At 43.8% G+C, this 19269-nt stretch overlaps 1 protein-coding gene across 1 annotated transcript; it reads left to right on the top strand.

The window, feature by feature from the left end:
* Positions 1 to 13313: 13313 nt before the first annotated feature.
* On the top strand, positions 13314 to 16286 carry ndr2 (nodal-related 2). The gene is made up of 3 exons (XM_062526838.1): positions 13314 to 13575; positions 15042 to 15805; positions 16134 to 16286. Exons 1-3 carry the CDS (start codon positions 13314 to 13316, stop codon positions 16284 to 16286), a joined length of 1179 nt encoding a protein of 392 aa, XP_062382822.1.
* Positions 16287 to 19269: the final 2983 nt, after the last annotated feature.

Genomic DNA, 19269 nt, shown 5'->3' with positions numbered 1-19269 from the left:
ATGTGACACCATCATCTAAGACTCAGGACATCTTATATAAAACCGACCATTGGAATCAGTGGAACAGGGCCCGGAGCAAAACCAAAGCTTTGCATGACATCATCATTAAACATCTAAGGGGGGGGGGGGGGGGGGGCGGGGTAAGTGACCTGACCCATGTGGGACAAACCACTGAAACGAGCCTGGAAAATGAATTTATGCTTTAAATAGAGGAAAACGCGTTTCATTCCAAGCTAAAAAAATGAATTAGAGAACAAAGAAATATCCTGGCAGTATAGGCTATTCTTTTGAGACGCCCCATATTCCCGTTGTCTCATATCAGGACCAGAATTTATCAGGCACAAAAAAATGGTGTTCTGCCAAGTAGGACACACTGGTCATCACCAGTGAGACAGCAGTCTGACACAGGAAGAACTAGCCACAGGAAGAACTAAACACCTTCAGAGGAAGTGTGTGTGAGTGGTGGTGGGGGGGGGGGGGGGGGTGTAGAAATGCCTCCTGAGTGACGCTCAGTCGACTATCTTTCTTCACGCTGCACAAAGTTCACGGAGACTTGAGCCTCTACAGGACGTTGCGACATGTCAGAGCGGACTGGCAGTGTTGAGGTCATTTCCGCACACTTGCAGAGATGGAGGGGTGCTTCCTCCCCGCACCAAAAAAAAAATTTCTTGTTTTCATTCATTATTTCCTCTCTACACACATACAGACAGACCGACTGAAAGACAAAGACAAATAGCATTAGCCAGAGTTCTCGCGAGAGCACAATTTGAATTTGCTCAGCAAGTCACTCTGGCAATCTGCGATGATGCTCCTTACCAATGATGTTGTTGGAGCCGAGCTGCACCAATCACATCCTTGTATCTGATATAGGCAAGTCAGAGGCGAGCTACACAGACGACGACGACGACGACAGTGATGCTACAGTACGCTGAAGTCCGGAATCAATCAGTAAACATTGGTTGGGCCATTTTCATTACTCACAGCCAAACCCTAAATCTTTCTAGATTTGGGTCAGGATCTCCAGGCTAGAACTCAGTGCCATTACCAAAAGTGTCATCTGACACATTGCCCCATAGCATTCACACACACAACCTCCAAATCACCACAATTGCCACACAATCACAACTTCCCAAAACAGTCTTGTTAAGCTGATGTGTGTTGAAACTGATGTGCCTTTATATGAGCAACACTTTAACACCTATGGACAGGCCTTAGCTCTGCAATCACTCATTTCAAAATAATAATGCACAATATATGAAGGCAAGCAGAAAAGCCTTTGTGTGTTGACATACTGGCAACAGCCTACTTCGTCTGCTTCCTGTTTTGTGACCTATATGGGTCATGCAAAGCACTTGACTTGAGAAGACCACAAACAGACCAAACAAAGTTTATTCATAATATAGGAGTTTGGGAACCAAATTATAATATATATTTATTATTATTATTATTAGTAGTAGTAGTAGTAGCAGAAGCAGCAGTAGTAGTAGTAGCAGTAGTAGTAGTAGTAGTAGTAGTAGTAGTAGTATAAACTGGTGAATTAATACACTCATAAAACTATCCATTTTTGGTCCACCCAGTCATTTATCAATATACCATAAACTTAAAAAAAAAAAACAATCATTGGTCAACGTTGTCATAAATAAATACAAATAAATAAATCACACCCCACTGCACAGAGATGTGACTTGCCTGCAACCGCCAGTGATTCGACTCTGCAAGCGCTGCTAGAGAAACCAAACCAAACCAAACCCCATAGTCTGCGCTTGGCCCTCGTCTGCTGCACAGCACAACGCTGCTCTGCGCTGCTCTGCGCTGCTGGGCGTGAGGCGCAGGAAGCGCCCACTTCCTCCCCTCACTTCCCGTGTTTCGCCACCGAGGGCATTTCAGTTAAGGGCTGCGCCTCTCAGGTGCCTGTGCGGCTTCTCGCAAAACAACGACGCCAGCGACTGTGTCAAACGCCATTGATGCAATCTGCACCCGGTTTCCTTACAGGCACACGGTGCTCTGATTGATGTCAATGGGCTAGGGCAGGACAGGCCAAGTCAAGGTATTGACAAGGAACTAAAACCACAAAAGGGGTTGTCAAAGATGACTCTGACTTTCGCAGTCCTCAATCGCCAAGTTTGAGAGAGAGAGAAACAGAGAGGAGAAAGAAAGAGAAACAGAGAGAGAGGGAGATAGAGGAGGATGAGAGAGGGTGGGGGAAAGAAGAGAGAGTTTGTTAGGAGAGAAACATTTAAATTCATTGAAAGTTCTTTTTAGACTTCCCTTTCACAAGACTTCAGATTAAGCAATAGCCGTATCCTTGATATACACGCCACTCTCCCGTCAAGGCCATACTTTGAGCGCTTAGCAGGCTAAAGCCAAAGTGAAAACATTTCATAGAGCAGGCTCCTGACTCACGATGCTTTCAATGATGCTTTCATCCACCAAAGGAACCTTGAAACTGACAAAATCACATTTCTGACCCAGCAGTAACATGATTTACACGTGATTTAAAACATACAAGGACAAGAGGAAAATGCCGTAGACCAATTAAAGCATCTGCAGTCGGAGCAAATTAACTTTAACTACTCACAAAGCTCTAGACCAAGTTATCAAACCAAGGCCTCTTCTTCTAAAGGGCTCTGCATTAAAAGAAAGCTGTAAAAAATGTGTAAATGTGTTTTAAAAATGTTTTTAAAATGTTCACATATATATATTAGCTTGCTGCAATTGTGCCCAGGTACAACTGTGGTCTCAGTTTGATTACAGGACTGGGCCGTTTGGAGGGGCAATGGTGTAGATTCTTCTCTAGCACTGGGGCTTTCTGTTTGGTAACAGTCTACCCATCATGGTATGCCAGACCACGCATGGCAACCCCAAAAACCCGCCAGTTTGACTGAAGCACACAGAGGGCTTGGTGTGAACAGCTGAATAAGCTCTCTCTCACACACACACACACACACACACACACACACATACATAGATACACACCCACATACACCCTCTTCTGTGCTCCTTCCCAACTGTCATACACACCCAGCGACACTGTCATCCTGTGCCTAAACCATGACCCAGAAATGCCAGCCAAAGTTCTGAAAATAACATGAATCTCCGCTAAAAAAAACTTTCGACAACAGCTTGTCAGACGAAAAAAAAAAAAAGATCACAAGAAGGGAAGAAAAAAAAAGCTGACAGTGTGTGACATCTATTTCGGTGCCTATGATTTCTATTTTATTTCCAGTTGGCAGTTTCATCCACAGCGATTTGCAGGGCCTTGTGAAATGTGGCTTTCGTGTCTCAACCACAGTGCGCTTTTAGGAGTTGCACAAGTCGGCACCATGAGGCCAACTGCTGGGGTTATTCATCGATGGCAAACACGCACACACCCAAACATATGCCCCATCCCACTTATGCCCCATGTTTCAGGACACACTTACATAGACTGACAAGAACACACATAACCCCACTTTAACTATAAACTGTTACTGTAGACAGTAACAAATTCAGGACAAAGTATGAAGTCAACCACCTTGACAACCATTTGTATACTCTAGGACAACTGTCAAGACAAGAGACCTTTTACAAGCAGAACAACTGCAGACTTCTAAGGGCACAACTGTTTGAGAGTCAAAGGCTGCTCTGGTCAAACCCATCTGTGGCATGAGGCTACGCCACCACCACCATCCAGATTATGCTAACGATGAATGTAAAAATACCGTTCTGACTGACTAGGTACTTCGTCAAGTTACAGTACACGAGCGTGAAAAGTTGGTCATGAAGGCAGAAGATGTCAGTTCAACAGCTTACTTACCTCTAATGTTAATCCCGATCTCACTTTCAATTCAAAAGACCCGAGACAAGATACAAAAGACACACCGTAACAACTTCGCTCTCCAGGGGCAGAGAATGTGTCACCGCCGAGAGCCGCGGTACACAGACACACGCACGCACGCACACACACACACACACACACTTCAAAAAGCCGTCCGCCCCTCTACGGCACTCGAGAGCTCCTCAGACACCGGTGGAGCGAGACCTCGAGAGGCTCGAAACTGAAGTCATCCGTTCGACCGAAAAAAGGGGGAAAAAAAGGCAACACTTGAGCGTACCTTGCACCACGTCGGCGTCCTTGTGACCATCCGAGGGAGCCCTCTTGTTAATCCTCGTGGGCGAGAAAAGAGAGAGCACAGAGGAGAGAAGGAGGTGAGGAGGAGGAGGAGGAGGAGGAGGAGGAGGAGGAGGAGATGAAAGAGGAGGAGTGGGTGAAGCAGAAGAAGGAGGAGGAGGAGGAGAAGCAATACAATCTCCTTAGTGCGGGTCTTCCTGAAACATCGACTTGGGCTGACAGAGCCGGCAGGACTGCCAGTGTGTGAGTGTGTATGTGTGTCTGTCTGTGTGTATGTGTGTGTGTGTCTGTGTACACGCTAGAGAGAGAGAGAAAGAGGGGGAAGGCACAGAGAGAGGAAGAGACGAGAGGAAGGGAGGGAGGGAGGGAGGGAGGGTTGGTGTTTCCCAAACGCGGGGGCAGGGCTCCGAAGGAGTGCCGTGTCCTTATAAAGAGAGCGAGCCGGAGCGGTGGCAGTGCCTGCAGCACACTGCAGCGGCTACAGACAAACGGAAGGACCCGGAGACGGGAGGAGAGGAGAGGAGAGGAGGAAGGGAGGAAGGAGAGGAGGAAGGAGAGGAGGAAGGGAGGGAGGAGGGGACGCAGAGAAGAGGAAGAGGGAGGCAACACACTTCAGTAAATCAGCATGTGGCTGTCAGTGGGAGGGTGTGTGAGAACGAGTAGAAAGGTGTGTGTGTGTGCATGTGTGTGCGTGTGTGTGTTTGGGTGGGTGCGTTTGGGTGGGTGCGTTCATACCGATAACCATGCTTCTATGAGCACAGAAGCACAACCGTGTGTGAGTGAAGTTAACCGTGTGCGTGTCTGTATATGTGTATATTATGCATATGTATGTGCATATGTATATTATATGTATATGTATGTGCATGTGTGTGCATGTATGAGTGTGTGTGTGGAGGAGGTCATATGCCCCCCCCCCCCACACACACACACACCCTCTCTCTCTCCCCCTCCACACTCCACAGACCTCTGCAGCCAATAACAATCTCCCATCATCACATGGCACAGCAGACCACACCTCCTACAGAAGGCCTCTTAGCCCGACACATGACAGGAATCACCCCCCCCCCCCCCCCCCCCCCCCCCCCCTTAAGCCCACCCTGACAAAGAGTCCACTGCACCACTGCCATGTCCTCCCCTGGGGGGGTTGGGGCAGTTAGGTGAAGGGGTCGGGTTGGAGGCTCAGGTTGACGGTGACGTTGGTTGGTGGGGGGTTTCAAGTCAAACACTCCGACAAAAGAGCCAGAGAGACCTGCGGCTGGTTTTGTCTTGTGTACCGGTAATTCCACGTGGCACTCTAATTGCTTCATTCATTGGCAATTAAGTTGTCGCTCCTCGCACGGCAAACAGTCGTACAGCTGGGTAAACACCGGGGCCGCCATTAACGGCGGGGCTTAGTGGCAGGCAGGCATCTTTCCCCTCATCCCCAAAAGGATGGCAAACTGGCGACCAGCCTGCGCGTTTCCTGGTTTGCTAAGCCACTTATGGCGAGCCACCACCGACCTCTTCAAACAAGCGGTGTGGACACAGGGCTCAAGGGACAAACTGGCCCCCACCAGGGGAGCCTGGAGGAGAGGGACATCACACCTGTGTGGTAAAAGTTCAACTGGTGCTGCGCTCTTCTAGCCTGGCTAGCGCCAACCACTTCTCAAATGAGACGTGGTCTGGCAACCAAACGTTCCCCTATCTCAGGCAAAAATGAGGGCGGTAGTTTCCAGACTGCCATTATAGCAGCGCGAATGACAATTGTGAATGAAAAACAGTGAAAATTGTGTGCAAGGCAGCATGGGAAAAACCCAGGCTAGCGGCCTTCTGTCTTGAGGGGTTTATCTTTTTAGTTAACTTGCCATTTCAGTCATCAAGTTACATGTACCACAGATGAACCCACATCTCGTCCATGAGTGGTACAATTTGAAGGTGTGGTGGTGGTGGTACCATGAATTGAGGTGAAGGTGTGCATTTAATGAGTACAGATGAGATCTCTGAACTGGTGTCATGACCCAACAGGTCTCTGATATCTGGTCTCTCACAGTAGCATTTTTACCAACCGAGAACATTATACTGAACAACACTGACTGACACCACTGCATAAAACAGCATACATACTTCAACACTGAAAGTCGGTAGCTTGCATCACTAAACCACTCAAGAAACCACAGTCCCCTAAAACTTCATGGCATCTATAAAAAGGCAAAAGGTCACACACAAGCCCTTTGCACGCAGGGAGCCTTGGCAGCAGAACGGGTTATAGGGGCCCCGGCAGTCGTTTCCATTTCACAAAACAGCTACAACACATAAATTCTTCATCAGAAGGGATCCAAAAGATCTTACGGTTCCTCTAATGGTTCTGGACGTTAACCTAAGAACTCTTTAGGAGGCTTTCGGTCTGTGCCAGGTAAGATCAGTCATCGCGCCCCGCAGAACGTCGTCCACAAAAACCGGGCCTCGCTCCCAAAACGCGAGGCTCATGTTTCTAGTCCCCCATCTAACTAATGTGTCCCTGCAGTCCCTCCAAAACAGGCAGCGGGCGCAGGAAATGAGCCTGTTCTATCTCTGAAGGATCTCCAAACGGAGCCTCTCTCTCCCCTCCTCAAAGGGGCGAACCAGAGCGCAGCTTGATGTAGAAGTCGGTTCGTAAACAGCGCTAAATCATACAGGAAGATGACATGACTGATACACACCAGAGGCGCTGTTGGCTCTCTCTCTCTCTCTTTCTCGCTAGACATGATTGGCTACAGTCGCTGGGAAAAAAAAAAAAAAATGATATTTTTCTTCAATACCCTCCTCCCATTCTCTTGCTGTTGTGAAGCTGCAATCTGAGCCTCCGGCAGGGACGAATGCGATGGCAAAACCATTATTTTTCTTAACTCTTCCTCTCTGGAGTGTTTGCGCTCCAGATTGGGCAGGATTGTTAAGGGTATGTGTGTAAGTGTGTAAGTGTGTGTGTGTGTGTGTGTGTGTGTGTGTGTGTGTGTGTGTGTGTGTGGCGGGAGAGGGGTTCTAAAAATACAATAGGCCCTTGGGCTATCCAGTGTTTCCCCAGTCGAGGTCGGAATCGGATTGGCATCGGCCACTCGACGTCTGCTTGCACAGCGCCTGCTGCCGCCGCTGGCGCCACACCTGTTCCTTCCTTCCTGTCCCAGCTGCGCTGCCAGGCTTTGATGAGATTCTTAAGTGTGCCGCCCGCCACACAGCAGCGCTGGCTCCTACAGTACGTGCTTCGGCACCTCTAACCCTGCCATCACCTCAGTCACTACTGTGGGGGGAAAGACGACTCAAAAAAAATCAACATCACGTCGAGGGAAAGAGACAGATACTGATTTGGCCTTCCTTTTCCCGGTTCCGCTAGCGTGACCCAGCCGTAAGCACTTGAGATATATCATGTCCGCCAAATAAGCACGGTGGATTTCCTCCCGTCTTTGTGATCTTGTACACAAAAGCCCGGGATACGGTTGATTTATGGATTCATAGCTCATTTCTTCGCCATAACTCATCCGGCTATAACCAAAAAAAGACTCGCCTGGTCTCACCACTGTCATGTAAGGACAACTGGATTTATTCAAGAGGACGGATATATAAGATAAACCAGTGCTCACTTCAAGCCCTCTGTCTAGGTCTCCAGTTGTCCATCCCTGTGGTATCAATAATTCATATAAGAATATGATTATTTATTATATATATAAATAATCAAAGTATCTCACAATCTCACAATCTCACACAGGAAAAAACAACAGGATTTCAGACAAGTGCCCATCACCAAACAGAGAGGATTTGTGTGTGTGTGTCTCTCTCTGTGTGTGTGTGTGTGTGTGTTCCTTTTTACATCCTCTTTTCTGTCTGGTCTGAGCCTCCTCTCTTCCAGAACGCTGACACCTGTGTATACAGACGTCCTTCTCCTAAGCCCTTGTGTGTAGCAGAGGAGCCCCGACACAAGCATCTGGACGGGAACGTAAACACAGACGGGAAACCAAGCTGGGAGCAAAGCCGCAGCCCTTCTTACCCTCGCGAGGAACATCATGCACCTGAAGACAGCAACTGCATAATCGACTGCCATCATCTGAACCCTTCCCATTCTTTTCCCCACACACACACACCTTGGGACTGTGACAGACCCATGAGCTTGGCTAATCGACTCAGGTTTACTGCTTTTGGCAAAATAACAGAAGGGAAATAGAAATGGTAATGATATGTAGACACAGCAATGTTAAAAGGTACAGTTTGAGTGTGTGATTCTAAAAAAAAAAATTTATATTTCAGTATATCACTGAAATAACACTGGGAATTTGATTTTAAAAAAAAGAAAAAAGAAGAAAGAACTGCTCAACAATACGACACGCAGAAACATCCACAGTTTCTCTTTTTAAGTTGGATTGTAGGCTACTATGTATTCTGAACCTGGAACCTGGACCCTGGATATTGTGTTGTGCTATGCACAGCACAACTCTACATTAATCAAAATATACAGATTTGACAATGGCAGGGTGTCTGCAGGTTTTAACAAGTGGAATTTTAGACTTTTTAAGACCTTTTTTAGACCATCATGGATTAAATTTAAGACCTTCACGAAATATTAAAAAAAGAAATAACAAAGCCAGATTGCGGTCAATTGACATTTGCTCGCACACAGAGAATCAAAAACTTGCTACTGCATCCAGACCTGCAAACCCCTCAGCGTAAAAAAGGTGACAGTGTCCGACAGGGGGGGTTATGTATTATTATTATATATTATATTATTATATTAATATATATAATACATATACATGTATGATGTATGTAAACACAAACATACTCACTTAAATACAGGGGGCATACAGTAAGTAGGCCTGTTTTGACCCCTATTGTCAATTCCCATAGGTGCAGGAGGATTTTTTTTTATATGATGTTTTTATTTTTAAAGGCCAGCTATTTCATGGATCCAGGATACTATGCATCCTGATAAAGTTCCCTTGGCCTTAGAAATTAAAATAGCCCCACATCATCACATACTCTTCTTCACCATAGCTAGATATTGCATGGTGTTTTTTTCCAGTTAGCCTATTAGTCTGTTTGATGCTCATTGAGCTCAATGCAAATCAATGCACGTCCTGCGTTCTACAGAGGGTGCATTAAACGTTATTTGCACACCTATGACCTAGATCCAATTTGTTGGCCGTAATTTGGCAAACTCGTTGTGAAGTTTAAATGAACGGTCACGTTGCATCCAGGCTGTAGACGTTCAGAACATAACATTGTCGCACATGACGGTGGTTGATTTTAGCAAGTTGGATGGCATATAGGGCAATTGATGTTTCAAAGCTAATGGTTCATAGAAAAGAGATAGAACTTTAGAAATAAGTTGATATGTGGTGGAAAGTAGCCTAGTTCTACTAACAAGTCAACATATTTTTAGCGATTTAAACCAAAGATTGTCTAGCTACACCGTCTCTGTTTCGTTTACATCATAACAGGAAATTAACACAAATCAAATGGTAACACTGGAATAAGTGGGATAATGGACTCCACGGCGTTCGGTCCAAGAAATAAATGCACTTAGAAGGGGCCGCTTTACCTCTACGTTCATATTTGTGAACCGAACGCGGTGTCGTCCCTGACATAAATGACTGGCGCGGTAGCCAGGCGTCTTATCCAAACGTCACCTTGGCGCTGTGTTCAAGATTCAACTTGAGCACTGAAGCAAGTGCTAGCCTTCGATTGGCCCAGAGAAGTGTCAATTACAAGAATTAGCCAATAATGTTTCGCAATTCTAGCCCGCATTGCATACAGTTTAAGGGCAGCATTCAACAGCGTGGAAAAGGACGCAAAACAAAACAAAAAAACATTAGTCCTTTGTCGATATTTTGCATTGAAACGTAGGTCTTAAATTACCCAAACTCATTTTTAGACTTACAGTGCAAATATCTCTATATTTTAGACTTTTTTAGGCCTAAAATCGAAAATGTGTAATTTTAGACTTTTTTAGACTTTTTAAGACCCCGCGGACACCCTGCAATGGGAACTCTAGGTGCTTCTCAACATGCCTCCTCGATCCTTGAGGGGCGTTCCCATTGATCTAAAACTAACACTGGATAGACTATCCCATCGTTTTCGCCCCACCATTCCTTATGTAGTTCAGTGAGGATCGAGGCCCGAGGAGCGAGGGAGGATGTATAAACGCTGAATGAGAGGCACCCAATGAATATCAACATGTTCTTTTTTTCAAGGATAGTTACGTTGGGAGAAAGCCACCACTAAGTTGTTGGGTCAACAACAAGGGAGTTGTTAGTATGCCTGCGAGCCTCTTAATGCTCATTTCACACTGAAGATAGAGATGTATGTACACTGCAAGTGCTTACGTGTAACTGAACTCCGACAAAATGAATACAACAAAGTGCCAAAAACATTACGGCCACATTTCTGTGCATGTTGTCATACTATGGTGATCTCATTTCATTAGCGTAGGAAATTAAGTCAGGCAGGTGACATCTGGTGGCAAAAGTCAAACCTGCAGGCACAATATGGCCGACTCAACCAAGTCATTGCCAGAACGTGCTCATATGATCTACAATACAAATTTACCAATAAGACTATCCTTTAACACAATAGCAAATTTAACATAGCCTACATTAGGTTACCAAGCAGAGAGCGATGGATATTCCACATTGCATTCCAAATTGCATGAATTTCTTGAAAAATCTTGAATTTCCCCTTGGGGATTAATAAAGTATCCATCTATCTATCTATCTATCTATCTATCTATCTATCTATCTATCTATCTGCAGCAGTTGTATCGCCATCATATCCGTACCAGCTAACATAAACTTACACCTGATCCCAAACAATACATTAATAAATAATATATGATCTGCTACAAAGTGTGGAAAGAGCTGTGATGTAGAAACACAAGTACACATACATTGTGTATAAATTATATAATATGGTCATAACCACATACCAATGTTAGATTGAAAGCCCTGTAAGGTCATAGGCTAAAAGTGGGAAATACTATTCCTGTATAGCCTACTATAGCACATGAAATTAAATATCCCTTTACAATAAAAGGGAGGCTTTGAAAAAAAAAACTGTGTGGAACCAGTCATGGGGACTCACATGGGTTGCGTGATATGGCTAAATTGTATGCTTTATAATGCTCGGAATGATGAATGGCGTGAAACCTTATGCGGGCTCAACCCGTGTTTGCATGAGTCATATCTTCAAAAAGAGTTAGGCCTAATTGATTAGGGGCATGGCAAGGGGCTTCTGAACGGTATCGGCTCCTTGACCTTGATTAATCCTTATATTCCCAGCTTTCGATGGCACAGGTCAAGAAAGCGCATTTGCATTACAACAGTTAGGCCTACAAATAAATCGTCAAAATAAACCATTTTCCCAAAAAAGTAAACAAATAGATAAATAAAAGTGATCAGATTTCAATAGCAAGGTTTATCTTGGCTAAACAAAAACTTGACGTCAGCCTGGAGTTAAATGTCTTAGGAAAATAAAATGAGTTTCCTTCATGCGCAGCGTGAATAACAACTTGCTCGCTTCAGAGCTAGTTCTGACAAAAGGCTATTATTGCCATTTTTTTAATCTAAGACGTCATTATGGTTGTCCAAAACAATTTGCATAAAGTTGTCCATCTCATAGGAGCACTTGTTTGTAAATACAACTGCGTGAACTGACCCCGCCTTAATTAAGATAGTAGAATGAGGCTTAGCTATATCTATAGTTAGCGGTAAGGGCCGATACGGTGCAAATGAAAATACGCGCTTAACACAAGAGGTGCGAAAAAGTTGGTCAAGTAATGTATCAAGATAACACTTCTGATATGGAAATTGCCTTGTAGCAATTAGCATTTTTCGCAACAAATATTGCCACAGTCAACACGCTACAAATTAAACATCAGCCATCACGTATGCACTACTAACATTGCATTAAGGATAGCCTAAGGCATGCTAGTGTCCCAAAATCCTATCCTGTCGTCTTATTACGGTGAAACCAGCTCAAATAAATAGATTTAACGTCAAACGCCAAGTAAATCTGATTCTGTTTCATCGTATCTCGAAATCGTTAACACCCAATTCGCATCATCCGATAGCTATAAAGACGAAAATCCTTTGATAAGAAAGTCTGAGAAAGTTCCCCCATCGTTGTAAACTGAGAGCTTGTTGGTAATTCCAAGCACATGCCACGAAACAACTGCAGCCCATACACAATACGCTACTCTTTCCAGCGCTTACCACAACACATAATTGGCCACTTGCCTAACCTAGCAACAAAATAATTTCGAGATTAGGAAAGATTGAGCATCACGCCATCATCAAAGAGTAGCGTGGCTTCCCAGGGTAAGGAAATGCGATCCCAGCAAGCAAACTCTGAAGACTTACCATTGCAGCGCTGGCAATTGACTACCGACTATCCAAAAACAGAAAAAAAATGTTTCTTTGCGTATCTGCTGTGCGCAGAACTTTACTGCCACAAGATCACTTGTTTTCTGGATGAAACGTTGCTTTTTGCAGTATGTTTCTTGTCGTTTGGCACCGTCTTGCCCCGTTTTTCACTCAAAAGAAAGCACAGCACTTTGTGAATGATCAGGAACCTGATGAGCATGCGCACTCTCCTAGTTCATTCAAGTGTGTCTCGAATCAGTGCACCTCCTAATGTGTTGGCAACATAAAGTTAAATTGTAGCGGCCGGGGCTAATAATTTTCATGGCTTGATGGTATTCAATAAATGTTGCCTCTTTGGCCATTTTAAGGGATGCGAGAGGTGTTTTCACTGATCGGGTGTAGTGCAAAGACTTGAAAAGTTTTACATCAGTATTTGTGTCTGCTGTCTGGTTGCTGGAGAAGCCTATTTGTGTTGCATAGGGTCATTTCTGAGCCTTAGAAAAAAAACTTTGGTAGAAATACCACTGTTTTGTTAACAAGGACATGTCCGAGTTAAGCTTATAACTCCTTCAAAGGGTTAAATAAAATATCAATTGCCCCTCAGTGTAATTCAGTACAAGGTGTTCTGAAGACGTGATATTCATCGCGCATTCATGCGCGCGGTCCCCTCATTAACAACTCAATAGCTGATGACCTGTCATGTCAAGCCTTGAAGAAGCACGTCAATTTCCTTTAATGTCCACTGCTACTTGTTAAGTATGCATCATGGGGTGGTGACCGTATAAAACCCTACCTGCCCCGTACCCAAGGAACCTGTCATTTGGAGTTAGGTCGTCATCATGCATGTGCTCGGAGTATTGCGTGTGCTGCTGTACTCTCATATCCTCTTGGAGGCATTGGGATTGCAGAAAAGCACGGATGGAATACTTAAAGTACCGTCCCAAAGGATTTCCACAAATCGCTCACCTCATCGGCATCAGTTGCCTTCCTATATGATGCACCTTTATCGGACTTTTACAAGCAATCACACGCGACCAGTGGAATTTATTGAGGAGGATTCAGCCAAGCAAGCGGACACTGTACGGAGTTTATTAGCAAAAAGTAAGGTTTTGTGTTCACTTTTTTTCCTTCAAAAAAACTTCTTCTTGAGTAGTAATTATATGGGACCCATGTAGGCCTATATGGGATAGTCTAACATTGGGTAGTGAGCAGCTTGAAGGCCTTGGTTGGATGGCTACTTTAATGTTTCAGAACATCTTAGTAAAAGCCTTTTCCCCTCTGGAATTATTTTCTATCTACAGTATTTATTTAAGGACAGCATGGTGCCTAAACGCAGGGGCCAGACAACTCTGGACTCAATTCACATCCCTTTTCTTGCGAGAGAATAAGCCTAGGGATCAGTGTGTTGAAAGAAGTTTTAGGTCTAATGCTCAAAGCAAACCTCTCTTGCATTAAACCACTGATGTTGATTACGCATCTTGTCAGACATTCCTATACAAATCAGTTGTTAAACTCAAATCAACATCCAGTCTCAGTTCTTTTCACACGTCCGTTGATTAGATTAGCGCTCGCTGGCAGGCGGGCCCTAACGTGTAGAGAAGGGGCGCCTGCGAACAAGCTAACTTAACATCGCTGCTAGGTGAGAAAGTTGTAGCCTATTTGTTTACATGAGGATATGCGGAAGCCGAGCAATAGATGTGTTAAATGATTGGTTTCGATCCGGTGTTTGCTTTGAGTGGATTAGTCCAATGGCTCTGCGCAACTTTAAAGCTTTTTATCAGGCCTACAAGCTTGTACATAATTGCCGAAACCTCTTAACTAAAAATGAGCGAAATAATTAATGAAACCATTTAGGCTTAATGTGCAACATCTTTAATGACAATATTTATAAATCCTTGGATTTGTGGCCTTGGCTTAATTATTAACAATTGCCAAGTTGTAATAAATTAGTCAACTCTACAGCCAAGTTGGTCATGTGTGAAACTGAAATGAGTTATGAGTGAATAGTATAGAAATTAAGAATTGTAATTATTAAGTTATGCATCATATTGCCTGTTACAATATTGGGTTACCGGTAGTTATATTACTTCTAATGAGGAAGGGTCTGGTTAATAGTCCTTTGATCTAAGAGACATCTTAATTTGGCAGAGCTATTTGCAGTTTAGTTCATGCAAATGCACAAGACCTAATACACTACACTCTGGACATCAGCTCAGTAATGAATATGGGTCTCAACAATGTGTATTCCTTCACTTTTCTCATTCAAATTGTGTTGTCTCCCTGGCTTTCAGGACAGCAGTATTAACAATCATTTAAGAAGAATACTGAAAGCTGCACTCGGCTATCCAACACAAGAAAACTAACTTCAAATGTAAACTAATTAACTAATTACTATAAGCAATCTGCATCTGTCAGTAGCCTATACCAGTTTGGTATATTAAAGATGTTTTCGGACAGGTTGCAGCATGAACATGTAAAGTCATTGAATTCACAGTCAACCATCATGCCTATGCAAAAAAAGAAAAGATCAAATGCTCACATCTCAGTGTGACTGTGTTTTTTTCCAGGCCTGGACAACAGAGGCAGACACTGGATGGTGACCTTTGACTTCTCATCGCTGCTAGCCGACACCGAGATCCAGGCTGCCGAGCTGCGGATCCGACTGCCCCGGGTGTCTCGTCACATGGACATCACTGTGGAGCTCGAGCACAAGCAGGACCACGCATGCCCAGCTCAGGACCCCTGCCGGGGGGAAGAGTCCCTGGGCCTCCTCCCGGCCACTTCCTTGGTCAGCTCCACGGGTCACTGGAGGGTGTACAATGTCACCAGTCAGCTCCTGGGCTGGATGAGAGATCAACCTCGGGGCGGAACGAGGAGGCCGGAAAAGGTGAAGAGAAACGTGGAACCGCTGCACACCTCACTCCCCTCTCCCTTCGCCAGGCCCCGGCACTTCATCAGCGACCGGGCGCTTTTGGTGGTCTTCTCGAACACGGTGTCGGACGAGGGCGCGCAGGACAAGGCCAGCTTGCTGCACACGGCCGAAAAGTCCAAGTTCCTCTTCAACACCGAGAAGAAGGAGGTGAAGAAGCCCCGGCGTCAGAAGAGCAGGCGCGGTCGCCGCGGACAACCCCTGAGGCACCTGGAGGTGCCCAAGAGAGAGGATTCCGCCGCGTCGCTCTGCCGACGGGTGGAGATGCAGGTGGATTTCAACCAGATAGGCTGGGGCTCGTGGATCGTGTTCCCCAAGAAGTACAACGCCTATCGGTGCGAGGGAAGCTGCCCTAGTCCACTCGGAGAGGAGTTCAAGCCAACAAATCACGCTTATATGCAGGTGAGTGGGCTATTTTTAAGGATACATTGATATTCACATAGACTTTTTCTGCATCTTGAATATCCTGTGGGGAATTTGTTGTGAAGACATGTTATACTTTTTACTGAGCAGGCATTAAACAATTTCTCAGCCTGTCAGCACGCTATACTGTATATAGTATAGTATATAGATAATCTCAAAAGCATTTCGGTTCATCCTGATTTCCTTTTGATTATGTTCTGTTCTAATTTGATGTAAATTGAATGGCGTCCAAAACCAAATTTCTCAGATCTGAGAAGAAAACCTCAAAACCTCATGCTCCCTCTTGTTTTTTTCCCTGCTGTTACAGAGTCTCTTGAAGTACTACCACCCAAACCGAGTCCCCACTGCTTGCTGCGCCCCCACAAAGATGAGCCCATTGAGCATGCTCTACTACGAGGGCGGAGAGATGATTCTGAGGCATCATGAAGACATGATTGTGGCCGAGTGTGGCTGCCACTGAAATCAAACGAGGCTCTCTACAGCGCTGTCTGGAGTAGATGAGAATTCTACCACAGAGGGGCCCCATCATGGCCTCTCTTATGTGGAAACGTATCAAAAGGATGGTGCAAAACGGTGAGGCAGAGAGACTGGGAGCCATCATCAACAGAATCGATAGCCAAGTCTATCTTCTGGGATGAAATAATCTGGAGGAGTTTGCTCGTAGAGACACCGCTGGATGGCTGAAATGTACGCGGACAAATATTTGGAGGAATCTAATACACTTAAAGGGAAATATGTGAGCTCTTCCATGTTGTGTTGCCTGAAGCACCTAGCCTCACCCCTAGGAGAGAACGGACAACCTTAATGCCCATGGATGAAAGCAATATTCTGTGCCATAAGCCATTGAGCTCATAGACATGTCAAGCACTGCTGATGTATTTTCAGGTACACCATAGGTGTATGTGTGTATACTTATTGTAAATAAGATTTAACTAAAAGCCAATATATTTATGTATAAATTATTATTCATTCAAAAGTGAATTTCATGGAAAAAATATATAGAATGTTATTTTTTGCAAGTAATATTAAAACAATGTGAAAATCATCTATTATAAGGATTTGAGAATGAATCCTCATTATTTTACATAACTACACATTGAGGTGTTTTGTCAGTTCAACATCTAGTGGGGATCTAACTTGAAGACACTGGTGACAAAATTATCATTATCATAATTGTGCAATATGAGGGTATGGTTTTGAGAAAGAAAAACAGTCCTCTAAACCTTCAACATCATTGTAATTTTCAGAATCAGTTCATTCATCAAAATGTGCAAGGCACACAGGAATCTATTTTGAATGACCACTTGAACAGGAAGCCATGAATTTTTCTTCTTACACAGGTCCTCCATGGGCCATACACTTGCAGAGCTTACAATACTTTGGTCTGTAGAAACCCTCACCACACTACCAAGTGTTATTACATTTTGAGCATTTTTAGTGGTATAAAATAGCAATGTGCCACCTTGCCCGGTTAGTATCACTGTAAGGCCATTTAGTGATAATGCAAATTAACAGTCATGCTCAAACCGTAACCAATTATGGTCATTTTTGAGTTTGAAGTTTTAAACTACTGACCCTAGGTTGTTTTTACTCCAGACTTTAATTTTCATGCCATTTAGCTCATTGTGCTAAAAGCTGACAGTAATACATTTCTTCACTATACCCTCTCCAGTTCCGCTGAATATGAACGCCTCATTCTCAGTTTGTAGGCTAATTGGTCAGCATGTTGACATTACACTTGAAATTTCGAAATTAAAGTTGAAATATCATGTCGACTTTAATCTCGACATGTCAACATCAAACTCAACATTTTGAGTGTAAAGTTGACATATATATTGATTTTAATCTCAGCATTTCATCTTGACATGTCCATCAAAACTAGATTGGAGAGAGAGCAACCGATCCAAGGTAGGCCTATAGCTGCCACTGACTCAATCAGTTGGCCGACGACTCAACAAAATGCCTTGTGTAGCCTAGACGATTTGGTGAAATAGCCTTCTTCGGAATCGGGTTTAACAACCACTATACTAACTAATTTAGAATATTAATAATGATGGAATATCAAGATTACAGTCGACCTGATATTTCAATATTTTGTGAAATTTTATTTTGAGATCAAATACTTTCCCCGAAATTTTTAGTTTAATGTCATCACATCGAGGTTAAAGTTGACATTTCAGCTGATGATATTTCAACTTTATTCTCGAAATGTTTAATGTTGACATGTCAAGTTTAAAGTCGAAGGGCTGAAAAAGGTTGAAGACCCCTGGTCTCCTCTATAGAAAGTGAAACGGACACCAGCAGCTGCACACACACTGTCTGAACACGCCAGAAGGAAAGCTCATTTAAATAACTGAGCAAAATCTATTCATTATTCTTCCGAATGTTGCACCCAGATGACGAAATTTGTGTGGTATACTATGTTGTCTGAAGGAGCCATATCAACCCAGCCCATAACAACTTATTTGAGGATTAGAGACACACTTTGCTCACTAACTACCTTGTAATTTGCTCTGTCTTTGAATCAGTCAGTTATCCAGCATTATATGATTACTAGGAGACTGACATATAAAGTGTGGATTTGAGGAAGCTGGAGGAAAAGGAACTCAGCTTGCACCTTCAAAAGCACCTGATGATAAAATAAACAGAATGTATGTAAAACCCCATCCTGGCAAATGTTTGAAATTTACAGTGGGAGACATCATGAACCACCAGGGTCATCGGGTTTTTACCCAGCTGCACTGGTGACGAGGCCTGCCAGAACTAACCCAATGCTGAACTTTCCCAACATTCTATGGCTCTTGCTCACCAGAACTTCAGTGATTTGATGGCTTTTGCGTGCATCCAGTCATTGAAACAGTAGCCTATGGAATCAGTATAATACAGAATCAGTATAATGCAGAGCTATTATTAGACCAAATGAGTTCACTGTGCCTCCATTATGCTTTTCAGTACTGAATTATTTTTTATTTCAGAGTGGAAAAAAACTAATTATGTACTTGATTCTTTAGTTTTTGAACCAGAATGGCATGCCAAAGGCAATAATCATGTTTTGTTGCCTTGTTAGATCAAACAGGATTAATACACAACTTTATTAACTTATAATTAAAGCCTTGGCTAATGTAGGCTAGATGAAGAACAACCACAGAAATTACCATTTCCGCAGTGACTCCCCATAGCATGAATATATTCAGCTAATAACAATGTGATGATACTGCATGTCCCAGGGCATTCACCATGAGCTTGTTATAGATTGATTTGTACAATCGCATGGCCACTACACCAGTTCTGTATTCAGTGTAATATTATCAGACAATGTTATTTTTGTATTATCAGTGTGAAACAGGAGAAGTTAATAGTAATGCAAACATAATAACCTGTTTTATCAATCATGTTTTCATTCCCTGTTGGTGATCACAGGCTCATAAGCCAGGTCTATGAAG

The sequence above is a fragment of the Sardina pilchardus genome, chromosome 22 (assembly GCF_963854185.1).
Source record: "Sardina pilchardus chromosome 22, fSarPil1.1, whole genome shotgun sequence".
Classification (NCBI taxonomy): domain Eukaryota; kingdom Metazoa; phylum Chordata; class Actinopteri; order Clupeiformes; family Clupeidae; genus Sardina; species Sardina pilchardus.
Note: the sequence above shows the minus strand (reverse complement) of the source record. Positions and strands in the feature narration are given on the sequence as shown.

Coding starts and splice junctions, on each gene's coding strand:
- ndr2 (XM_062526838.1), top strand. CDS start 13,314: ATGCATGTGCTCGGAGTATTGCGTGTGCTGCTGTACTCTCATATCCTC. Junction 13,576..15,041: donor ACGGAGTTTATTAGCAAAAA/GTAAGGTTTTGT, acceptor GTTTTTTTCCAG/GCCTGGACAACAGAGGCAGA. Junction 15,806..16,133: donor CAAATCACGCTTATATGCAG/GTGAGTGGGCTA, acceptor CTGCTGTTACAG/AGTCTCTTGAAGTACTACCA.